General features: G+C 40.5%; 1 protein-coding gene across 6 annotated transcripts in view; it reads right to left on the bottom strand.

The window, feature by feature from the left end:
- ERC1 (ELKS/RAB6-interacting/CAST family member 1) overlaps positions 1-26,885 on the bottom strand; it is a 540,835-nt gene that overhangs the window by 433,074 nt on the left and 80,876 nt on the right. For all 6 annotated transcript variants that reach the window (XM_030938664.1, XM_010363554.2, XM_010363555.2 and 3 more), the window contains exon 3: positions 13,655-14,071. In XM_030938664.1, the coding sequence (XP_030794524.1) occupies positions 13,655-14,071 (417 nt within the window). The remainder of the gene's footprint in view (positions 1-13,654; positions 14,072-26,885) is intronic.

The following is a 26,885-nucleotide window of genomic DNA, read 5'->3' as shown; positions in this document are numbered from 1 at the left end:
CATTAAAAATTACTTCTCCTCCCTGTGTGTTCCTCTTTTGTTAGATGAAGGAATGAATGATAAATGAATGAATGATCACCCAGTTTCTATCCTCACCTCTCTACTGAACCACATGCTCTAAAATAGCAAATAAAAAACCTCCTTGTTTCTAAACCTAATAGCTATTGTCAGTTCACCTTCTTTGCAAACTCTAGCTGGTACCGGAAAAAAAAAAAAATTAACCACAGAGTTAAAGAAGGAACATCTTTAAAATTTTCCAGTGGCTTCCATTAAAGAATTATCCTAGCTCTAAATTCTTATTCTCCACTCTTTTCCTTTCCTACCTGCAGACATTTTCTAAATTCCTGTCCTCGGAACATCAGGATTCTATAGCCTGAATCCAAAGCCTTCACTAATCCACAAAGCAACTTTATGTGAGTTTAAAAAAAAGCAACCCTTCTTGGGTAGATGCGACATCACCACAAAGCACAGGCTGGATTTTTAGGGGAAGCTCTTGTTTGTGAACAACCCACACAAATAACCATCCAAAAGAGCCCTTCCCTAATCCTGTGGTTTCAACTATTACCTTTTCACGTGCACCCCACAAAATCTATTTCATCTATTTATCTTGCACTGTGGCAGGCATCCATCACTCTTCCCTGCCGTGTGATATCTGACCTCCTTAGTCTGTGTGGGAACTCCATATTTTAAGGCAGAGTCTACCTCCCACAACAGAAACTGAAAATGCCGCATACTTGCTGCCCAGCCTTTCTTGTAATTAAAGCCCAGGTACGTGACCTAATCACCTCAATCAGACTCATTCATCACGTCCTTTAAAACAGACTCCTGTGACATGAAGAAGCCGGGACATGAATATTTACAGACAATTCCAGCAATGGGTGGCGGAGGCAGCAGCCTCCTCAGGCTTCCGGACACACCAACAGCGGGGACTCCAGTGGTGGTAAGCAGTGTTAGTGATGACAGTGTAACACACTAACACGCCTGTGCCACGCAGCACTGTCTAAACCAACAGAGGAGTAGGACTGATTCGAGGCATTCTTCTTGTCTACATAATACATTATTCTTGTCTCCTAGAACCGGCTTCTGAGCCCGGTTCTAGTCCTCCCAGAGGCTCTGGGGCGGGACCTATGTATTTATCCCATTGGTGCACTCCAGGAACAACGCTTTGGAGATATAATAATGAGAAATAACATATTTGGTCTCTTTTATCAGGGAAGCTTTAATAGGAAAAATAGAGTTTAATCAAATAATCATCGACGCAATTCATCAGGGTCACTGACGACCTTCACGTTGCTACCACCACGATGTATCCTTAGTCACTGTGCTTGATCTATCAGCAGCGTTTTACACAACCGCTCAATTCCTCTTCCTTATTCTACTCTCTTCCCTTGGCTTTCAAGATATGGCACTCTAAGCTTTCCTCCTATCTTACTGGTTCTTTTTCTTCCCAACTCCTCAGGAGTGTCCCAAGCGTCCGTTCTTTGTAGTCTTCTCTTCTCCACCTACACTCATTCCCTTGGTATTTACCATTCAGTATCATGCACACACCGATAACTCCCAAGTGTTTACTTCCTACTGAAATCCACACTTGTATGTACCTTTGCTTTACTGGCATATCGAATATCTGCCCCACTGTTAACACATCGACAAGTGACCTCCTGGCCTTCCCCTCTCAACTTGCTTCACTCATTCTGCCTTGATTCATGGTATGCATCCAGCCAGTTGTTCAAGCCAAAACCATAGGAGTCTCTTTTTGTCTTACGCCTATATCCAACTCATCAGGAAATCCTGCTCTTCCCATTTTCAACATATATCCTGAAAATTACCACCTCCACCGTCACACTGCCACCATTATCTTTTGCCTAAATTACACCAACAGTCTCCCAAATCTATCTCACCATTCAAAATAGGGCATCCAGAGTGATCTTTTTAAAACAGAAGTCAAAACACGCTTGCAATTATCAAAAGCTTCTCGTTTTACTCACAGTAAAAGTCACAGTCCTTATGCTGACCTAGAAGGCTCTACATGATCCAGCCCTGTTACCTCTCTGGACTCATCTCTTATACTCCTCTCATCCAGTTGGCTCCAGCCAGACTCGCCTCTTTGCTTTTCCTCAACATGTCAGTCACACTCTTGACTTAAGGCCTTTGCACTCACTGCTCCCTTTGACAGGCTCTCTCCTTCCCTTAACTGTTAAGTCTGTTCAAAAGTCAAAGTCTCAGCTGGGCACAATGGTGCACGCCTGTAATCCCAACACTTTGGAAGGCTGAGGCGGATGGATCATGAGGTCAGGAGTTCAAGACCAGCCTGGCCAACACGGTAAAACCTTATCTCTACTAAAAATACAAAAAAATTAGCTGGGTTGGGCCGGACGCGGTGGCTCAAGCCTGTAATGCCAGCACTTTGGGAGATCGAGATGGGCGGATCACGACGTCAGGAGATCAAGACCATCCTGGCTAATATGGTGAAACCCCGTCTCTACTAAAAAATACAAAAACCTAGCTGGGCGAGGTGGCGGGCGCCTGTAGTCCCAGCTACTCGGGAGGCTGAGGCAGGAGAATGGCGTAAACCCGGGAGGCGGAGCTTGCAGTGAGCTGAGATCTGGCCACTGCACTCCAGCCTGGGCAACAGAGCGAGACTCCGTCGCAAAAAAAAAAAAAAAAAAAAATTAGCTGGGCCTGGTGGTGCACACCTGTAATCCCAGCTCCTGGGGAGGCTGAGGCAGGAGAATGGCTTGAACCCAGGAGGTGGAGGTTGCAGTGAGCCGAGATGGTGCCACTGCAGTCCAGCCTCGGTGACAGAGCAAGACTGTCTAAAAAAAAAAAATCAAAGTCTCAAGCAGGCTCATTCTTATTACTCCACTTTTAATTACGATTTGACTCTGATATACACTCCCAATCTCCCTAACCAAGATCTACTTTTTTCTTGGTATTTGTAACTGTTTATTAGCATATTCCTTTTTTATATTTATTGTTTATCTCTCCTATCCCAGGGACTTTTTTTTATTCTCTGATGTATATGAGCACCCAGAGCAATACATAGTGCGATGATAGTACTCAAATATTTGTCAAATGAAGAAAATAATTTTTTTTTTTTTTTTTTTTTTGAGGCGGAGTCTTGCTCTGTCTCCCAGGCTGGAGTGCAGTGGCCGGATCTCAGCTCACTGCAAGCTCCGCCTCCTGGGTTCCCGCCATTCTCCTGCCTCAGCCTCCCAAGTAGCTGGGACTACAGGCGCCCGCCACCTCGCCCGGCTAGATTTTTGTATTTTTAGTAGAGACGGGGTTTCACTGTGTTCGCCAGGATGGTCTCGATCTCCTGATCTTGTGATCCGCCCGTCTCGGCCTCCCAAAGTGCTGGGATTACAGGCTTGAGCCACCGCGCCCGGCCGAAGAAAATAATTTTTAAGTAATTGTGTAACATGTAAAAAGTGTTACAATGAAAATATCCACAATACTATAAAAGAGTAATTAGGAGATCCTGACATAGACTTGGGATCTTGTAAAGTTTCCTAAGGAACACCTGAGAGCTGAAGGATGAACAGGAGTTAGAGTGGGCAAAGTACAACCATAAAAAGGGAGGGGAAAGACGATCTCACAGGTATGTTTTCGGCGAACTAAAATGCAGAGAATGACATGTGGGAGTTAAGAATCCGAAATTGCCCTGCGTACTGCCCACATACCACTGGAAAGTCTTTGTGAACTCCAAGGTGTTCAAATACCCACCCTGAAGACAGCTGGTCCACACCTGCTGTCTCTCCTTCCTCTTCTCCCTCTTTTTATTTTAATTCATTTTAAAATATTTCAGACATACAAGATCCCTTTACCTCATAAAAGCAGCCTGATCTGCCTTCTTTCTCTACCCCTCCATTGAAACAACTCAAGACCACCAACAAATTCTAAGTTACCAACTCGAATGAACACATTTCTGTCCTCATCTTCTGGAACTCTCAGAAGCACTCAAAGCAACGGCCCAACCGCTCCTACACACTTTTCTCTGGACTATTATGACATCACACTCTCCTGTTTTTAGTTCTTTCTCTCCAATGACACTTTCTCTGTTTCCTCCACAGGTTCATCCTTCTAAATTAGACCTCCAGGTCTACATTAGACCAGTGACCAGGTGATCAGTTCTAACCTTTTTCTCTTTTCCATCTAAACTCTCTAATCTACGACATGGTTTAAAATACAATGGAAATGCTGATGAATTTCTAGGCCTGCCCTCTGCTCTGATTTCAGGACTCATACATCCAACTGCCCATTTGGCATCTCTAGTTAGATGTCTAATAGGCAACTCACACTTATTTTATCCAAAAAAAATTATTGATTTCCTCTTCAATCTCACCCATCATCTGGTGACTCTGATGAGAGATGAGTCTTCTCTGTCTCATTAAATGGCACTGCCATTCCAGTGGCTCAAGCCAAACACCAGAGCTCTCCTTTTACTCCTCCTGATCTTCACTTCCCACAACCAAGTCAACAGCAGGTCCTAATTGTTCTAGTGCGAAAGTATTTCTTGAGTCTAACCATTTCACCCTATTTCCAGTCTAGCTTGCAACAGCCTCTAGTTAGCTTTTTTCCACCTCCTTTGTCTATTTTCAAGAGAGCACCAGGGTGATCTTGATAAAACATCCACAAATCATGACATTAATCTGTTTTAAATCTTTCAATAAATTTACCATTATACTTCTCACTTTGACCACAATGTGAGACTGGCCCTCCTGTCGTAAACTATTATAAAATTAAACAAAATGCATGAAATAACTGTTTTCAGACCCTGGATAACAAGCAGTACAGGACTATGATCCTTGAGAGAAAATAAACAAGGTGATGGCCCAGTAATGTCTAGTATGTGACGTAGAGAGGGGAAGCTCAAACGAAGAACAGTAGTCTTGCAAAGCTCCCAAGACAGTTGAATGAGTAAGGTTCCCATTAATCTGTGAAAATCTGCAGAGCAAAACACCAGAGGTCTGGGCACCATGGCTCACACCTGTAATCCCAGCACTTTGGGAGGCCAAGGTGGGCAGATCACTTGAGGCCAGGAGTTCGAGACCAGCCTGGCAAACAAGGCAAAACCCTGTCTCTACCAAAAATACAAAAGTGAGCTGAGCACGGTGGCGGGCACCTGTAATCCCGGCTACTCGGGAGGCTGAGGAGGGATAATTGCTTGAACCCGCGGGGCAGAGGCTGCAGTGAGCCGAGATCATGACACTGCACTCCAGCCCGGGCAACAGAGTGAGACTCTGCTTCAAAAAAAATTAAAAACAAAACACAGAGAAGGAGCTCACCAGGAAAACTGCAGTGTCTCACCTGAAAAGGTCCCCTTGAGTCTTTGGCCAAATACTAAGGCATGCATGTACAGGGCAAGCCCCCACAAGGTGAAATCAAGAGCTACTGCGGAAAGAGCAACTACCAGAGAGCCATGAGCTGAGCAACTGCCTGAACTCTCTCATAGGGCTGGGAAGAATCCAAGTTCCAAATAGTGGGAAGAACAGCAGAGGCATTTAGTAGAGACACTAAAAGGTCAAGCCTTAGGAGCAGCACTAATGTAGCCTAGAGAAAAGGCTATTCTAAACCAGCCCTAACAGAGTTTAAAAGCAAGTCTTGAAAGGATCAAGTTAATCCCCAAGTAAATTAACTCCTGCTAGACAAAACAACCCTTCATTAAGGAGGATACCAAAATCCAGATACTCATTCACCTTGTGTCCATACTGTCCATCATACAACACACTCTATACACACAAAGTAGGGAAAAATGACCTATAACCAGGAGACAAGTCACTCCACTGAAATAAACACGGATGTTACAAAGATAATGGAATCAAGTCACTCCACTGCAATCAACACAGATGTTACAAAGATGACGGAATCAAGTCACTCCACGGAAATAAACACCGATGTTACAAAGATGACGGAATTGTCATTCCAGCTAATAAGCCAAGAAATGCTCGAACTGCATGAGAGAAAAAAGGAGGAATCAAGGGCCACTCTGTAGTTAACAGATTTAAAGCATATTTTTGAAACACAGACAAAACAAAGCCATAATTCTTAGAGATGATACCTGGGAATATTAATTTAACATATAATACAATATAACGATACTATAATATTAAGGAGTAGATGTGATAAATATAATAAAAAGCAAAGGCATGACAACTACAAAATCCAGAATGCTGGTTACTTTTAGAGGAAAGGGAGAGTTCTGATCGGCTTGTTTCATTTACAGGGCTTCCGGGTGGATGTGGAAGCTCTATTTCTAGGTAGTGGTTATAAGGGTGCTTACTTTATAATTTACACTTATTGATACACCTGTTTTATTCTATGTTCTACATGTATTCTATATTGTACCCAAAAAAAGTTTTTAAAATCTCTTAAAATTATTTGTGTTCTTCTATCCCAACACCTAACACATTAATTAGTTTAGGTGGTAATAATCTCTCGCGCGCCTTAAACCGACAAACTCGTCGGCCTCCTCCCAGTTTACAGTTTGTCCACATTGAATCTGTTCTGCACACTACAAGGTGATCGATTAGGCACACAGTAGATATTTAATAGTATTTGTTCAATCAATGAGTGTCAAACTTTAAATTGTCTGAGTAAAAATAAAATGAACTCTGCTAACTGTAAACAATCTTCATCTATTAACAAAATTTTATAACTTTACAACATTTGTATTTGGTACTTCTATATCTACTTGAAAATATTAAAACTGCATTTTTAAAAAATAACACACAATTTGTATTTTCAACTTATGTCATCTGATTTCTCCTCGTTAGCATTACCTAATTCCAAATGGGTAATTCAAAACCGATTCACTTTGAGGTGAAACTGTTGTCATTTCATTTTTACACCCTAGCAAGCACACAAGCAAAATAGAACAAAAAGTCCTAACTGGGTGCATAGCTCACGCCTGTAATCCAAACACTTGGGGAAGCCAAAGCAGGCAGATCACTTCAGCTCAGTAGTTCGAGATCAGCCTGGGCAACATGGTGAAACCCCATCTCTATGAAACATACATAAATTGAGCTGGGTGTGGTGGTGCTCATGTGCAGCCCCAGCTACTTGCGGGGGCTGAGGTAGGACTGCTTGAGCCTGGGAGGTTGAGGCTACAGTGAGCCAAGATCACACCACTGCACTCTAGGTGACAAAGTCAGACCCTGTCTCAAAAAAAAAAAAAAAAAAAATCCTTCCCTGCATACAATAAAGACTTGGGGTGTATTTTAAACCATTCATTAGGCATAAAGCTTTTCTACAAAGACATTTTAAAACCCATTGCTCAAAACTAAATCCCATTCGGAAGCCTGCACCTTCCAGTTCACTATGAACACATCTTCCAGTCAGTGAGCTGATAAGCTCCCCCTTCCCACCAAGCACATCAAGCCCATGCCTCCTGCACTGTCAATAAAGAGAGAAGACTGGAAATAGAAGTACTATTCAAAGGAGTGTAAGAAGTAGAATACACTATTTGGTCACTTTATTTCACTCCTTTTGCGCTGAACATTTTCATTCGAAAAAATAAGAGGTAGAATTATCTGAATCTTGTTATACTCTATTTGTCTTTTTTTGTCTTAGTCCATTTAATGTTGCTATAATATACTTTCAACTGCGGTAGACAATAGGAAATATGTTCATTTTCTCTCATTAATTCACTAAAGAATAATGACTAATTTATAGTTAGAAAATAAACAAGTTAGAAACACATTTTGGTTTTTTATTTTTTGGTGCAGTGGCATGATCTCGGCTCACTGCAACCTCCGCCTCCCAGGTTCAAGCGATTCTCCTGCCTCAGCCTCCCAAGTAGCTAGGACCACAGGCATGCACCACCATGCCTGGCTAATTTTTGTATTTTTAGTAAAGATGGCGTTTCAGCATGTTGGCCAGGCTGATCTTGAACTCCTGACCTCAAGTGATCTGCCCGCCTCAACCTCCCAAAGTCCTAGGATTACAGGCATGAGCCATCACACCTGAGAAACAAAATTTACCAATTCTCCTTTTCCCTGGTTGTTTCTTTGTAAAAGTAAGTCAACTTTTACTTGCACACCTGAGAGAAAGAAGTATATGTGACTAAAAAGTAAAACTTATGTCTGAAAATTTTTTTTCAGGTTTCAAATCTTAGCCCTCAGTACCCCTGGTTCAAGGGTAGAAGCTCCACGTTGTTTGTGAAGTACCTTCACAGATTCAATCCTCCACACAAGTTCTGAATTTATCGTACTCACAACACAGTGGAGACAGAAATAAAAAAGAAGGCAGGGTAAATGGAAAGAACTGTCACCACTTTTTCGTATCTTAACTTGCCCAGTGTCACGCACCATTGTACCTGAACCCATTACCATCTCTGGTAAATAGCACTGTGCTGAGAAAATGTCACCTTGTCAAAATGGAAATGAAGGACAAATGATGTATTTTAAAAAGGAGAGGAAGGGCCAGGCACTGTGGCCTAGCATTTGGGAAGCCAAGACCAACAGATCACTTGTGGTCAGGAGTTCAAGACCAGCCTGGCCACACAGTGAAATCCCATTTCTACTAAAAATACAAAATTAGCCAGGCGTGGAGTCACATGTCTGTAATCCCAACTACTTGGGAGGCTGAGGCAGGAGAATCACTTGAACCCAGGAGAGGCAGGTTGTAGTGAGCCGAGATCGTACCACTGCACTCCAGTCTAGGTGACAGAGTGAGACTCCATCGCAAAAAAAAAAAAAAAAGGAGAGGAGGAATAACTTAAATAAATAAGGTACGCAATTGTTGTCATTTTCCAAAATTGCTACAAATGAAAAACTAATAATTTATTTTTCTTTTCTGAATGGGCGTGGTGGCTCATGCCTTTTGTCCCAACACTTTGGGAGGCCAAGCCAGGAGGATCACTTGAGGTCAGGAGTTTGAGACCAGCCTGGCCAACATGGTGAAACCTCAACTCGACTAAAAATGCAAAAATTAGCCGGGCATGGTGGCAGGCACCTGTAGTTCCAGCTACTCAGGAGGCTGAGGCAGGAGAATTGCTTGAACCCAGGAGGCGGAAGTTGCAGTGAGTCAAGATTGCACCACTGCACTCCAGCCTGGGCGACAGAGCCAGACTCTGTCTCCAAAAAAAAAAAATTTCTTTTTAAATTCCTATTCGTTTTCTAGTTTTTCTGTGTGTGTGTGTGTATATATATATATATATAGAAAAGTATATCTATATAGAAAAATATATAACATATATTTATATATCTTAAATAGAGTTTTTATTGTAAATAATTTTATTTATTTTTGTACATATTTATTATAAATATATGTAAACATATGTTTCTTTTCTCCAGTCTCCTCTGCTTATACCTTCTAACTGCCAGTAATACAGCAAGCAGTCCTCAGATATGCTAGTTAGATTCAGAATTCCCTAGCCTAGAACATATTCAAATATTAGCACTTACTTAATCTCAAAGATTTTTGCAAACCTAACATGATAGCAGTTGTACTAACATGGTATGCTGATTAAAATAGAGACAAAAAACTAGTAGTCTGCAATAATGTTTTAAAACAAAGTTGTATTTAATAATCACAATAGCATCTACCAGCATTAAATAAGTAGGAGCACATATTGAAATATATTATTTAGTTGACCTATAGACAATGTTTGGTATGCATATGGATTGAAGACCCGAAAATATCCACAGAGGATACCATAGCAGGTACCCTCTGCTAGCGAACTGAAAACCAAAGTTGGGGCCTCAAATGTTGTTGTATTAACAGAATCACCTGTCAAGCCCCCAGCACTGACCAAGTCTTGCCTGTAATTCAGCATTTGTCCAATAGATGTCCCCACTCTTCTATCAATCAAATGAAAGCAGCTACAGCAAAATACAAAATCTAAGAATAAATAGTCACACAAAAATGTGATTTGAGTATAAACAGAAAATGCAATGCTTAATTGAAATCTTTTTATCTTTCGGCTTTTTGGAGGGAGAATTATTTACCTCCTAGCTACAAAATCATGTTCATAAAGAAAATGTAAAACTAATTACAAATGCCATTTTAATGCTATCTTATTTCATCAAATCTAAGATGCCACTGATTATAAGACACACCACTGTTGTAAGTGCTGAAAAGAAATAGTGGAAATGCCTCCAAATAAATCATGACACAAAATTTTATCATTTAGGGGTTTTCTGTCGGTTGGTTTGTTTCTGAGGCAGAGCGTTGCCCAGGCTGAAGTGCAATGGTGCAATTCTGACTCACTGCAACCTCCGCCTCCTGGGTTGAAGCTGATTCTCATGTGTCAGCCTCCCACAGAGCTGGGATTACAGGTGTGCACCACCACACTCTGTAAAATTTTTGTGTTTTTAGTAGAGACAGGGTTTTGTCATATTGCCCAGGCTGGTCTTGAACTCCTGGCCTCAGGCAATCCACCCACCTTGGCCTCCCAAAGTGCTGGGATTACAGGCGTGAGCCACTGCACCCGCCCTAGAATTTTTACTTAATACTGATTGCAACAGTTAGTTTTTTTAAACTTATTTAAACAGAGTTCAATCACATATCATCATAAACTGTTTTCATAACTGTCTCCATACCCAGTAATTTTGTTTCAATGCTGGTTTACAGAATATTTATGCAGAAACACTGAACAACAAAGTTAACGTGGAAAATACCAACAATGCTCACACCTCAGCTGAAATGATGACAAAATGAAGGGACACAATTATGTTTGTGAGTACACAGGCAAATAAATATACCAAAACTGCTGCTTTGCTGATAGAGACTGGTAACGTGACACCAAGTGTTAACACTTAACTCAATTTCATTGTTAAAACAGGGAAAGCTGTGACCTTTAGAACTGATTAAATGAGGGCCGGACACGGTGGCTCACGCCTGTAATCCCAGCACTTTGGGAGGCCGAGGTGGGGGGATCACAAGGTCAGGAGTTCCGAGACCAGCCTGACCAACATGGTGAAACCTCATCTCTACTAAAAACACAAAAATTAGCCAGGCATGGTGGTGGGCGCCTGTAATCCCAGCTACTCGGGAGGCTGAGGCAGGAGAATCACTTGAACCCAGGAGGCGGAGGTTGCAGTGAGCCAAGATCGTGCCACCGCACTCCAGCCTGGGTGACAGAGCAAGACTCCGTCTCAGAAAAAAAAAAAAAAAAAAAAGAATTGATTAAATGCCAGTTTTTTTAAAAGACGGACAATAATTCAATAACTAATGAAATTTCTGGATATCCTAACATTGCCAGCCCACAATTCTTTGTGCTTCTTGATACGCTAGTGATATTCTGTACATCTCCAGCAATCATTTCAAGTCCCCATTCCCCTAACCTAGATCACAGCAGTTAAATTCCTTACTATACTCCCTTGCTCACTCTTCTCTCCTTCCTCCTTTATTCTCAGCACAACCAGAGTAAATTCTAAAAGCTAAATCAGATTGTGTCACTCCCTTGATTCAACAGTGGAATGGTTTTCTCTCCCATTTTGAATAAGATTGTTGCATTATCTCTAAGGATCATAAAGGCAGGTACTTTGTCTCAAAGACAGCATGGATTTGTTTGCTGCTATATCCTTAGTGCTGTGCATGCACATGGTTGGTGTCCAATAAATATGTGACGAGTGAATCTGACTCTGGCTACCTCTCCAATTTCGCATCTCATTAAGTCTTCCCCTTATACAGTATATTCTGGCCCTCCGGCCTCCCTCCTGTTTCCTCAAAATTCCTTCCTGTGAGGTCTTTAAAACTGTTAATGCGTCTTCGTGAAACGATTTTACTTGGCAAAGCTGGCTTCTTTTCTTCAGATCTCCACTGAAAGTGTACCTCCTAAAGGACACTTACCCTGTTATAAAATCCCCTTCCCAATTAACACTCCACTCAGAAAGTCTTACTGAACAGTGCTGATGCACAGTATTCCATCCTTATAAGAGAAAATAAGAAACAGAAATAATGAAGGAATGTATAAATAATAAAAATGGGGCTGGGTGCAGTAGCTTATGACTGTAATCCCAGCACTCTGGGAGGCAGAGGCAGGTGGATCACCTGAGGTCAGGAGTTCGAGACCAGCCTGCCCAACATGGTGAAACCCTGTCTCTACTAAAAATACAAAAATCAGCTTGTGCACACCTGTTGTCCTAGCTACTCGGGAAGCTGAGGCAGGAGAACAGCTTGAACCTGGGAGGTGGAGGTTGCAGTGAGCCAAGATCGCACCACTGCACTCCAGCCTGGGACAGAGCAAAACTCTGTCTCAAATAATAATAACAATAACAATAATAATAATGGGCCAGGCATGGGCATAGTGCCTGTAATCTCAGCACTTTCAGAAGCCAAAGAGGGAGGACTGCTTGAGGCCAGGAGTTCAAGACCAGCCTAGGCAACACAGGGAGACTCTATCTCTACAAAATATTTTTTTAAATTTAAAAATTAACAATGCATGGTGGTATGCACCTATAGACCTACCTACTAGGGAGGCTAAGGCAGAGGGCTCACCTAAGCCCAGGATTTCAAGGCTGCAGTGAGCCATGATCATGCCACTGCACTCCAGCCTGAGTGACAGAGTGAGACCCTGTCTCTAAAAATAAAAATAATAAAAATTTAAAATTAAAAAAAATGACTGGGAGCATATACATAACAAAAATTAATAATTATTACTAAGTAACAATACCTTGGGTTATAAGTTTTTGTTAATCTATTTCCTAATTTTACTACAATGGATTTCCAGTGCATTAACATCATGTTTTTTTTAAAAAATGATGTTCTACTTCAAAAATAAAAATGCCCTCACTGTAAATACAGATTTCAGACTTTTTACAAAACGAAAAATTATAGAACAACCTACAAATTTAGAAGTATTTTTTTTAATTATTATTTTGCTGCTTTGGGAATATGTCATTTTTTAAACCTCCTCCCTCACATTTCATTTAAAAAGGAATTATTCATACTCATACTAACACAGATTGGGGATTTATTTTCCCCTGTCCAAAAGTGAAAATTATCTGAAATCCAACTATAGAGAAGATATTATGGCTATTAATTTTTTAATTCAATATAATATGATTTCTTCCTTTACGCCTTCTTAAAATGATACATTATTTAGAAAAGTAAAAAATTATCAGTAGTCACCGAGGTAGGTTAAAAATAAGTAACACTGTGTCTCTACATCACTCTCTCCAGCTATGCCTCCATGGCAGCCAACGATTTTTATCACGTATCTTTTACAGCAAGGTAACAGTTTCCATGGAAACCACAGGGCAAATATCCATTACTGCTGCCAAGGACTTTTATGAGCACACATAAGCTGAGATAACCGCTTACTCTCTTTTATTAATATTTTTAAATGGTTAGCTACTCTGATTCTGGTTTTGTTGTGTTTGTTGTCTCTATGAACAGATCTAGAGATGAGTGAAAAATCAAGTAATTTTTGTACCCCTTTAGCAACAAATGAACTCTCAAAATCAGGGGAGCAGGAGAGAAAAGACCCAGAAAGTCATTGAGCCAGCATACATGCCAGACAATGTCATCCCATTTGCCCTTACAACAGGGCAAATCAGAACAGAAATCAGTGACGCACTTAAATACAAAAGATGAAATTCTCTTCCACTAGCACAGCAAAGCACGTAGATGTATTGGGGCCAAGATGCTGATTAATCATGGAAAAAAAAGATAATCAATAAATCATAAAACTAAAAAAGTAGTCACATACCTCTCTCAACATATTGTTCTCTTTTTCCTTCTGCTCCAAAAGGCTTTCTAGGTGATGAACGTGCATCTCCGCCTCTGCCAGTCGTCTTGTTCTCTCATGGTCTTCCTCGGTAGCCTTGGCAGAAAGTCCTTTGCTCTGCAACATTTCCAGAAGCTTCTTAATGGATTCATCCCGAGCATTTAGGGTCTGCTTTTGAGTCTCAATACGCAGCTCCATTTCCTCCAATGTCTTTCGAAGAAGAAACAGCTCTTTGGCCTGCCGCTCGTGCTCAGCATGAAGCCTCTGGAAGTTCTCCTCTGTCAGCTCTGCTACACAAGGTTCGCCAGTCCTACTGCTACTATCTTGCTGAAACAGCTGATTCAGGTCCCTCTGGATCCGCAATTCATCCTGGAGAGCCTGGATCGTCATCTGCATGTGCTAGAACCAAGACAAAAAGAAAACCCCAAATCAGCTTTCCTCCTCAAGTAGCAAATCAGAGCAGCCTGCAGGAATCAAAAATAGCTACAAGAAATCTGCATCTAGCAAATTAGGATTCACCTTATTCTGTTTCACAGGTCCTTAAAAAATAATTGAGATAATATGGAAAATGTCAGTAATTTAACTTCAGTTTATTCCCAACAGGAAGCGAAATAAGTATGGCACTCCTCACTTTGCATAAACTATAATGAAGACACTGTTCAAAATTAATAGAAGGTATTACACAGAAACTAAAGTTGAGGGAAAGTGGCAAATGGGAAATCTATAGGAATATGAATACACTCATTCAAAAAATTTCATCAAACCGGCCGGGCATGGTGGCTCACGCCTGTAATCCAGCACATTGGGAGGCCGAGGTGGGCGAATCAGCTGAGGTCAGGAGTTCAAGACCAGCCTGACCAACATGATGAAACCCTGTTTCTACTAAAATACAAAAGTTAGCCGGGCATGGTGGCATACGCCTGTAATCCCAGCTACAAGACAGGAGAATCCCTTGAACCTGAGAGGTGGGGGTTACAGTGAGCCAAGATCGCACCCACTGCACTCCAGCCCAGGAAACAAGAGTGAAACTCTGTCTTAAAAAAAAATTTTTTTTTTTTTTTTTCATTAAAAAATACAAAGGATGGCCAGGCGCGAGGGCTCACACCTGTAATCCCAGCACTTTGGGAGGCCAAGGCAGGTGGATCACCAGGCCTGACCAAGACCAGCCTGGCCAACATGATAAAACCCCATCTCTACTAAAAATACAAAAATTGGCCAGGTACGGTGGCTCATGCCTATAATCCTAGCAGTTTGGGAGGCCGAGTCGGGCACATCACAAGGTCAGGAGTTCAAGACCAGCCTGGCCAACATGGTGAAACCCTGTCTCTACTAAAAATATAAAAATTAGCCAGGTGTGGTGGCACAGACCTGTAATCCCAGCTACTCGGGAGGCTGAGGCAGGAGAATTGCTTGAACTGGGAGGTGGAGTTTACAGTGAGCCAAGATCACACCACTGCACTCCAGCCTGGGTGACAGAGCAAGGCTCCGTGTCAAACAAACAAACAAACAAAACCAAAGGACAGCGAAACATAAAATGACTCTTAAGTATTACAAACATTAAATAATAAATATTAACATTTAACAAGTAATCTGTACATGCCAGATTGTGCCACACATTTTTTATGTTATTTCATCTTCATTATGACACACGGACTTTTTTTTTTATTTTATTGTAGTAAAAATCCTTAACATGACATCTACTCTCCTAACAACTTTGAAGTGTACATTATTGCTGACTACAGGTACAATGTTATACATCAAATCTTGAGAGCTTATTCACCTTAACCGAAAGTTTATACTCCTGTTGATTAGTAACTCTCCATTTCCCCCACCCCCAGCAACTACCATGACACTCTTTGATTCTGTGAATTTGACTATTTTAGATACCCAACACATGTTCTATTATTTAATTTTATAGACGAGGGCACGAGGTTAGAGAGGTTTAAGCACTTGTCCAAGATCACAGAGTAAGTCACAGAGCTGGCATTCAAAGCAATCCTTGCAGGCCACTAAATCTAGAACCAAGAAAAAAAGAAAACTTATCAGCTTTCCTCCTCTAGTAGCAAAAACAGAGCAGATTGCAGAAATCAAAACTAGTAATATCTAAAGATAATAATATAGTGAAGTTTTTTAAAATTAGAATATGCAAAGCTTTTTATACAGGGGATGATAACAACATGGGTGACTAATTAAATAAAGGTATTAATGCAGATATACTACTAAAAATGTTTGAGAGGGCATATCTTTAGCTCGTATCCCTAAAGAAGGTATATGAACCTTGAATCTGAATGGATACGTAAAGTCCAGGACATTATACAATGAATTCCAAAAGGCTATTACATCAAAAATCTTATTTTTAGGAATGAAGAAGCAACAATAAAAGATCACTCCCTGATTCAAAGTCTAGCAGTGTACCGTACTGGCAAGAACACTAAACTGTGATGAGAAAACGTGAGTGTTAGTTCTGGCTCTCACACTGACTACTTATGACATTTAGACAGGTCACCATCTTTCTGGGTTTCAGATTCCTCATACTTTAAATGAGGGTATAAATACCTGCATTATCCATTCAAAAAAATCTCTTTTTTTTGGAAACAAGGTGCCTGCTGTATTAGTTTGTTTTCATGCTGCTGATAAAGACATACCCAAAACTGGAAACAAAAAGAGGTTTAATTGGACTTACAGTTCCACATGGCTGAGGAAGCCTCAGAATCATGGCGGGAGGCAAAAGGCACTTCTTACATGGCGGTGGCAAGAGAAAATAAGGAACAAGCAAAAGCGTAACCCCCGATAAACCCATCAGATCTCAAGAGACTCATTCACTACCATGAGAAGAGCACGACCCCCATGGTTCAGCCACCTCCTCCTATGTCCCTCCCACAACAGGTGGAAATTCTGAGAGATACAATTCCAGGTGAGATTTGAATGGAGACACAGCCAAACCATATCACCTGCCAATTTTTTTCAGCTTTAAAAAGGAAAGAAATTCTTACACATGCTACAACACGGATGAACCTTAAAGACATTGTGCTAAGTGAAATAAGCCAATCACAAAAAGACAAACACTGTATGTATCCATTTACATGAGGTATCTAGAGTAGCCAAATTGATAAAAAGGAACTAGAAGAGTGGTTGCCAGGATGCAGGAGGGGGACAGAATGAGGAGTTATTGTTTAATGGGTATAGAGTTTCAGTCCGTCAAGATGAAAAGAGTTCTGGAGACAGATGGGACATACAGAACGCCACCAAACCGTACACTTCAAAATGGTTAAGACAGTAAATTGTATGTTATATGTATTTTACCATAATAAAAAGTTGGTTGGAGAGAAGATATTTGTCATAAAATTTCACTCATGGATATTTTAGGTTAGTTCTCATTTTTCACTATTGTAAGAGGCACCTTCACGTATGCATCTTTACACATAAATCCACATTTTTCTTGGGAATTCTCAAAGATGGAATTGCTGGATCACTAAGTGTGCACAGTTGTAATTCCGACACATATTACAGATCATTTCTACGTGTATCTTCGTGTATCTACTTTTGGGACTCCTCTCTTCTCGTTCTTTGCCCATTTTGTTATTGAACATTTTTTCCTAATCCATGTTAAGAGCTCTTCATATTAGGAAAATAATCTTTCACCTGCTGTGTATGTTACAAATATTTTTCCAAGTGTGCCATTTTTCTTTTAACATTGTTTATGATGACTTTTAATAGATATCTTCTTTTTTAATACAAAGACAATGACATTTTCCTTTATCATTTCCAGTCGGGGTATTATGCTTTTAACAAGTAGTGAACTTTCAATTACGGTAGTCTTTAAACACTTGAAAAAGCACTGCTATTTCTTTCGTAGAATAAACTCACCAAAAAAAAAAAAAAATTAGGAGGTTAAATTTGTGAACATAAATTTTAAAATGCATTTCACTACCAGCATCATCTTTTAATGATTAACAGTTGCTGGAGTTCAAAGACCCTCAATAAAAAGATGTATCAAAATGCTAATTCTCTAAAAGCCTAGTTTCTTTCCCTTGGAAGTCAACAAAATATCCTGACACTCCTGAGTGAATATATCCCAAAGGGAAATACCAGAAGTTACATTCAACAGGGAAGCTGATTTCTAACTAGGTAAGACTGTTCCTCCTTTTTTGAACATTCATCATCAATTCATTCAAGTTAGGAGAAATATACGTTGTCTATAGCTAATAGTTTCACATACGCTTTGGCACATATGGCTAAATGTAGCATGGCAATTACTATTTTGGTAAAGAAAGAAAACATTAACTACTAGTGTGTCTGGTTCTTCAGCTCTGCTTGCACCCATTTTACTAGAGTATAAAAATACAACAATGCTGAGTGGTAGCCTAGAAGTCCATACAGCAGTTTTCTCCACTAAAATATAAACCAATATTTCCTCTTTTGGCTACAATCAGGCTAGCTTTATTTTATAAAAATTCCTGCCAACTCCTTTAGAAGAAGAAGAAGAAGGAAAAAAGCAGACTACAAGCAAGGCTACTGTTTCTCCAGCATATTCATACAGAAGATAAAATGGGCATATTCACACATCACAGCCATCCATAATGATCAACCAAAAACAGACACACTGAGTTTAAGGAAAGATCTAGTTGTAAGATAATACTAGAATGTCTGTTTGGGAAGTCTGGTCCCAACACACTGCAAAATGATCTCACACTCCAAATTTTACAGCAACACCCACTAGTCGTCTTCTCTCACACTCAGCTTGATTTTGAAAGGCTGGGAAAGTATTTGCCTAAAATTTACTCCAGGGACTGTACTATTATTACATCAAGCTATATCTCAATGAAATGGCAGGATATTGTGAACAATAATGAAAATTCTTAACTCTCTTGACAGGGCCTATGGCTTTTATTACAACAATAATATATCTGCAAAAAACAATGACAGATCACAACTACTATTCATCTATTTTAGATAAATATCAGAAGCTCTTCTGAGGCAGAACTTCCAACAAACAAACTCACTAGTTTCTTAGAACAAGAGTACACTTTGATCCCGTTTATTCTCATTCCTAAAATAACAGAACTATGTAGTCTAGAGACATTTTTAGAGAAAAAAAATGTGGATACGTGAAATGGTCATGATTACAAGCAAAACATATCACAGAGAACTTAGTACACTGTTTATCAAGATCAGAGTCAGAGAAAACACCAGCACTGTACCCTTTCATAAATGTTAAATTAAGAACATTTATTTTCTGAAACATATAAATCCATGTATTAAATAAACTTTATTAATGTAACATGCAAAAGAGTTTTAAATAATTCTTAAGTCAACCAAGTCAAGCTTCCCATTTAGTTAGGCTATCTGATGTCCTCATCTGTGCTGCCCAGGGCTGTATGCTTATCCACAGAATAGCACTTATCAGACTGATCTGCAACGTAATTCTTGGTATTTATCACCAATGAACTTTCTAGGACTTAGGACTGTCATCTTCTTACCCTGGGCACAGCACAGTACTTGACTACTATAAGTCCTCAATAAATTTTTGATGAAACACTGACAAAAATTAAATGTTGAGAAATTATGTTGAAAGTAAATGGCTACTGTATATTAGCTGCATTTCAAGTATCTGGGAAGTTATACCTATTCCTTAAAAAAATAATGCAGTGAATTACTCTTATTCTAAAAAAATCACCACACCTGTAATCCCAGCACTTTGGGAGGCCAAGGCAGGTGGATCACAAGGTCAGGAGTTCAAGATCAGCCTGACCACCATCGTAAAACCCCTTTTCTACCAAAAATACAAGAATTAGCCAGGCATGGTGGTGCACACCTGTAATCCCAGCTACTCAGGAGGCTGAGGCAGGAGAATCGCTAGAACCCGGGAGGCGGAGACTGCAGTGAGCTGAGATCACGCCATTGCACTCCAGCCTGGGCAACAGAGAGAGACTCCATCTCCAAAAAAAAAGAAAAGAAAAAGAAAAAAAAATCAGTTCTACATCAACCAATACAAATAATTCTTAAATCCAAGCTGGCCGAAATACAAACCACAGTCCTAATAAATATGTTAATTATATGCTCTAGGTTTATTCAATATTTGACCTGAAGCAAAAAGAAGCATTTTCAGATAATTAACAGTCAACAAGGATCTTTCATAGTTGTAGTACTACACAAAGCACAGCAAAAGTACAGGATAAAGTTCTTATCCAAAAATAAGGCTCACAAGTGGGTAAAACCTAAGAGTTATAATCTATTACAAATTTTAAATTAACAACAATAGTCAAGAAAAACAAAAGGAACACAGAAAAAGCACTTATTTTACATGCACTATATTCAAATGAAGCTTAGAACCTATAAGATCACTATGAACTAAACTCATAAAACTTTAATATATCTCTAGGAAAACAAAGCACTGTTGAGCCTTATACCACACAGGTTTGAACTTGAAGGGTCTGCCGACACATGGATTTTTTCTGCCTCTGTCATCCCTGAGACAGCAACATCAACCCCTTTTCTTCTTCCTCTTCCTCAGCCTACTCAACACACAAATGATGAGGATGAAGATCTTCGCGATGGTCTACTTCTACTTAATGAATAGTAAATGTATTTTCTCTTGCTTGTGATTTTCTTTTTTTTCTTTTCCCCTGAGACGGTGTCTCGCTCTGTCGCCCAGGCTAGAGTGCAATGGCACGATCTCGGCTCACTACAACCTCCGCCTCCCAGGTTCAAGCGATTCTCCTGCCTCTGCCTCCTGAGTAGCTGGGATTACAGATGCCCACCACCACGCCCGGCTAATGTTTGTATTTTTAGTAGAGATGGGGTTTCACCATATTGGCCAGGATGGTCTTAATCTCTTGACAGCGTGATCTGCATGTCTTGGCCTCCCAAAGAGCTGGAATTACATGAGGCACCACACCCAGACAATTTTCTTAATAACATTTTCTTTTCTCTAGCTTGCTTTACTGTAAGAATGCAGTATATACATAAAATACATGTGAACATATAACATACAAAGTAAGTGTTAATCAACTATGTCATCAGTTAGGCCCCTGGTCAACAGTAGGCTATTAAAAGTTAAATTTGGGGGGAGTCAAAACTGATATACAGATATAATTCCCTCTTTGTACAAACGTCAACTGAATTCTAATTTCCATCATTTTAAAAGAAGAAACTGATTTGAAGAGTCTGAACCACAGAGAATGAGACAGGGAAGAGCCCCCAAGGTAATTTACTCCTCCTTATTGCTGGTTCAGTATTCTTTGAGTTAATGGCAGAGATTTATTTTCTGTACAGCACAGCACACTGAAAGCCCTCAAATATTAAACCAAATCAAACTTTTCAGACTAATCTAAACACAAGCAGGAGACTCACCAAAATGCAAAAAAGACCCACACTAGAACTCAAATGGATGAATTAAATTGTTTAACATTCTCACCCATTATCTGAAGCTTACTAACCAAAGTTATTCTCCTCTAAAAAAAAACGTCAGAGTCAAGAAAATGAACAAGCAATTACACTAGAATTCTAACAACTACTCTCTGCCTCTGAATCCAGGAAAAATAAGATAATCTATCTTTTTGCTCTGCGAATGCTGTACATAAATCTAAGTAGCAAGATAATTGCTGGGGAACATCAAAATTTGGACAACAGGTTTATTTCAGTAATAGACATAATCCATCTTTACGCCACCACAACTCAGAACAGAAGTTAAAGAATAAATGAAGGCCGGGCGCGGTGGCTCAAGCCTGTAATCCCAGCACTTTGGGAGGCCGAGACAGGCGGATCACGAGGACAGGAGATCGAGACCATCCTGGCTAATACGGTGAAACCCCGTCTCTACTAAAAAATACAAAAAACTAGCTGGGTGACGAGGTGGGTGCCTATAGTCCCAGCTACTCGGGAGGCTGAGGCAGGAGAATGGCGTAAACCCGGGAGGCAGAGCTTGCAGTGAGCTGAGATCCGGCCACTGCACTCCAGCCTGGGCGGCAGAGCAAGACTCCGTCTCAAAAAAAAAGGAATAAATGAAAATGTGGTCGGGTGCAGTGGCTCATGCCTGTAATCCCAGCATTTGGGGAGGCCGAAGTGGGTGGATCACTTGGGGTGGGGGAGTTTGAGACCAGTCTGACCAACATGGTCAAACCTCATCTCTAAAACTACAAAACATAGCTGGACATGGTGGCAGGTGCCTATAATCCCAGCAATTTGGGAGGCTGAGGTAGGAAAATCACTTGCACCCTGGAGCTGAAGGATGCCAAATCATGCCACTGCACTCCAGCCTGGGTGACAGAGCAAAGCTCTGTCTCAGGGGAAAAAAAAAAAAGAACAAATGAAAATGCTATGAAAATGGGGAAGTCCTACTGTCATAAATGCATTCTATATACACCACATAATAACGTTTCAGTCAACGAGAGACTGCATGTATCATAGTGGTCCCATAACATTACAGTGAAGCTAAAAAAATTCCTATCACAGGCCAGGAATGGTGGCTCAAGCCTGTAATCCCAGCACTTTGGGAGGCAGAGGCGGGTGGATCACGAGATCAAGAGATCAAGACCATCCTGGCCAACATGGTGAAAGCCCGTCTCTACTAAAAATGCGAAAATTAGCTGGGTGTCGTGGTGTGCGCCCGTAATCCCAGCTACTCAGGAGGCTAAGGCAGGAGAATCGTTTACCCCGGAGGTGGACGTTGCAGTGAGCGGATGTCAATGCCACTGCACTCCAGCCTAGCGACACAGCAAGACGCCGTCTCGGGTCGGGGGGTGGGAAATTCCTATCACATTGTCATACCCATCATACTGTTGTAACACATACATTATCCATGTGTTTGCAATAATGTTAGTGTAAATAAACCTACTGCATTGCCGGTCATATAAAAGTGTGGTACATACAATTATATACAATACATAATACTTGATAATGATAATAAATGACTATGTTACGGGTTTTTGTTGTTAGCTGTTTTTATTTCCAAGTCCTTTCTGTTTTGAGACAGTCTCTCAGTCTGTCGCCCAGGCTGGAATGCAGTGGTGTGATCTCAGCTCACTGCAACCTCCTCCTTCAGGGTTCAAGCTATTCTCGTGTCTCAGCTGCCCAAGTGGCTGGGATTACAGGTGTACGCCACCACCCCCTACTTTTTGTATTTTTAGTAGAGATGGAGTTTCGCCATGCTGGCCAGGCTGGTCTCAAAACTCCTGACCTCAGGTTATCTGCCCACCTCGGTGCTGGATTCAGGTATGAGCTACCTCATCTCTCAGACAGTAGCATTTTATTGTTCTTATATTTTATGTATATTTTCCTCACACTGCTGAAAAAAAAATTTTTTTTTTTTTTTTTGAGACGGAGTCTTGCTCTGTCACCAGGCTGGAGTGCAGTTGTGTGATCTCAGCTCACTGCAACCTCCGCCTTCCGGGTTCAAGCAATTCTCCTGCCTCAGCCTCCCAAGTAGCTGGGACTACAGGCGCCCACCACCATGCCTAGCTAATTTTTGTATTTTTAGTAGAGACGGGGTTTCACCATATTGGCCAGGATGGTCTCGATCTCTTGACCTCATGATCCACCCACCTCGTCCTCCCAAACTGCTGGGATTACAGGCATGAGCCACCGTGCCCGGCCTGAAAATTTATTTTTAAAGTATTTATTGGCTGGACACAGAGGCTCACGCCTGTAATCCCAGCACTTTGGGAGGTCGAGGCATGCGGATTATGCGAGGTCAGGAGTTAGAGACCAGCATAGCCAACATGGTAAAACCCCATCTCTACTAAAAATACAAAAATTAGCCGGGCATGGTGGTGCATGCCTGTAACCCCAGCTACTAGGGAAGCTGAGGCACAAGAACTGCTTGAACCCAGAAAGCAGAGGTGGCAGTGAGCTGAGATTGCACCACTGCACTCCAGCCTGGGTGACAGAGTGAGACTCTGTCTCAAAAACAAAAGTAAAAATTAAAAAAAAAAACACACACAGAAAGGACCTGGAAATAAAAACAACAAACAACAAAAATGATAAAACTTGCATAGAGAAGACCATAAATTCTTGGAAGCAAAACACCACGGTATAAATATAAACATTTGTACAAAAACCCTTAATATTTTCCATGACAATCATCAAATAAGATGTGTCTGTAACTCTTTTGCATATGTGTTTGTAAAGACATTAAGTAGATAGAAGAGTTCCTCAAGAAAATTAATGAGGAAAATTTTTGAGAAATTAATGCAGAGAAAGGCAATCAATGTAGGTTTGCCTAACAAGATTACTTCATGTTGCCATATTTAAAAGGAAAATAAATCTGCTTTTCCTTCATAAATTTTCCTTCATATTTAAAAGGAAAATAAATTTGTTTTCCTGGTTATCTGCCAATTCTATCACACAAACCCCAATAAATACATTTGTTACCATTATTTCCAGACAGACATTTAATTCCTGCATCCATACTGCAGAGCTTTTATACACCAAGTTATATTTGCAATTCAAATGCTTAGGTCTATGATCACAAAAGCTTTCACATCACTTTAGCTGACTTTATACTTTTTTTTTTTTTTTGGTTTTCTTTGAGACAGAGTCTCACTCTGCTGCCCAGGCTGGAGTGTAGTGGCACGATGTCGGCTCATTGCACCTCTGCCTCCCAGGTTCAAGCGATTCTCATACCTCAGTCTCCCGAGTAGCTGGGATAACAGGTGCTCGCCACCAAACCCAGCTAGTTTTTGTATTTTTAGTAGAGACGGGGTTTTCGCCATGTTGGTCAGGCTGGTCTCAAACTCCTGACCTCAGCCTCCAGCCTCAGCCTCCCAAAGTGCTGGGATTACAGGTATGAACCACCATGACCAGCTTCAGACTTTATACTTTAAAGGAAAGATATTTGGATGGCTATGTTAGGAAGTACTAATGATAAAATTTTAAATTCACAAATCAGACTTCAAAATTTTTAATTTCTGCTTATCAAAAGAGACCATTATATCATATGGAAAGAGTGATGAGGAAAAATTTTAAAAGGAAAGAGACCACTATAAAAATAAAATTGGCATGCCACATATAACTGTTAAAGGACTTGTATCCAGAATATATAAACTACTTCTACAACTCAAAAAAAAATTTTTTTAAGTGGTTTTTAGATACTTTTTTTCAAAAAGAAAAAATACACTCCTGGGGAAGATGAACATTCTTCTAAGGACAATAAGCAATTGAACTAACTAACCAATAAGTAAATGAAAAAGTGACTAGCGTCTTTAGTAACTGGGGAAATGCAAATCAAAACCACAATAAGATACCACTACACGCCCACTAGAATGGCTAAAATTTAGACAACTAATAATACCAAATGTTGGCAAGAATGGGAAGCAGTCAGAACCAACACTGAAAATTGGTCTGGTAGTTTCTCATAAAGTTAAGTAAGCACCTACCCTAGGACCCCAGGAATTCCACCCTTAGGTATTACCTCAAGAGAAATGAAAACATGTACCAATAAACAACCATATAAAAATGTTTACAGGCCAGGTGCAGTGGCTCAAGCCTGTAATCCCAGCACTTTTGGAGGCCGAGGTGGGTGGATCATGAGGTCAGGAGATCGAGACCATCCTGGCTAACACGGTGAAACCCCGTCTCTACTAAAAAATACAAAAGAACTAGCCGGGCGAGGTGGCGGGCGCCTGTAGTCCCAGCTACTCGGGAGGCTGAGGCAGGAGAATGGCGTAAACCCGGGAGGCGGAGCTTGCTGAGATCCGGCCACTGCACCCCAGCCTGGGCGGCAGGAAAAAAAAAAAAAAAAAATGTTTACAGTGGTTTTATCGATAAAAGCCAAAAACTGGAAACAACACAAATGTCCATCAACAGAAGATTGGATAAACTGATGGTACCACATTCATACAAGGGAGTATTAGTATATAAAAGGATAACCAGGGATACATGCAACAACATGGATAAATGTAAAAAAAACATGCGGAGCAAAAAAAGCCGGACACAACAGGGTACAGACTGTATGATTCCATTTAAATGAAGTTCTAGAACATGTAAAATTAAAGTGAAAGGAATCAGAACACCACCTGTGCTGGGCGGCAGGGATGATACTAACTGGGAAGAGATGCAAGGGAACTTTGTGGGATGATGGAAATGTTCTGTGTCTTGACAGAATTGTGGATTACATGGGTGTTGGCATTTATCAAAACTCATGGAAACAAGATACTTAAGGTATGTGCATTTCACTGTATGGAAACTGTATCTCAACCAAAATATGTTTTGAAAAGAAATAAAAGGTGTAAGGTTTAAAAAGGGAAAATAAATAAATATTCAAGAGAATCTCTTAACAATTAGAAATGACTTGGATTAGAAGAAAGAAGAGTAGACCAGGCGCAGTGGCTCACACTTTGAGAAGCCGAGGAGGAAGGACTGCTTGAGCCCAGGAGTTCAAGACCAGCCTGGGCAACACAGATACTGTCTCTACAAAAAAATTTTAAAAATTAGCCGGGCACAGTGGCATGCATCTACAGTCCCAGATACTCAAGACGTTCCCCTGAGCCCAGGAGTACGATGCTGCAGTGAACCATGATCATGCCACTAAACTCTAGCCTAGGCAACAGAGTGAGACCCTGTCTCAAAAAAAAAAAAGAAAAAAGAAAAAGAAAAAAAGAAGGGATGATAATTTTAATAATTTTAAAGAATTCTTCCAGTTCTAACATGCTTTGTGGCATACTCTTATTGCCTAGCTCAATGTAACCTTACATTCTAAAGGTAAAACAGAAGGTTTAAAAGCAGAGGTTTGAGGTTATAAAGTCACATTCAAACATAAACAACAAAGTAAGAAAACCGCCACCAAGAATTTGCCTTATTTGCTTCAGAGCTCTCTCTCTCACTATTATTTAAAAATTCACATAAATGATGTTATTTGCACTTTTGATGTTATTTGCAGTTATCTCTGCAACTTCCTTTTGTTACTTAACATAATAAGCTTGAGATTTATCCACATGGATACATGTAACTCTACTTCATTCATTTTATGAACTGTATAATGTGGGTCCACGATTCTTTATCCAAAAAGCTCTTAAGTTTTCCCATAACTTTTTTTTTTTTTTTTTTTTTGAGACGGAGTCTTGCTCTGCCGCCCAGGCTGGAGTGCAGTGGCCGGCTCTCAGCTCACTGCAAGCTCCGCCTCCCGGGTTCACGCCATTCTCCTGTCTCAGCCTCCCGAGTAGCTGGGACTACAGGCGCCCGCCTCGTCGCCCGGCTAGTTTTTTGTATTTTTTAG

Source organism: Rhinopithecus roxellana, chromosome 10, assembly GCF_007565055.1.
Source record: "Rhinopithecus roxellana isolate Shanxi Qingling chromosome 10, ASM756505v1, whole genome shotgun sequence".
NCBI lineage: Eukaryota > Metazoa > Chordata > Mammalia > Primates > Cercopithecidae > Rhinopithecus > Rhinopithecus roxellana.
The sequence above is the reverse complement of the archived record's forward strand: the minus strand, read 5'-3'. Positions and strand labels throughout refer to the sequence as shown.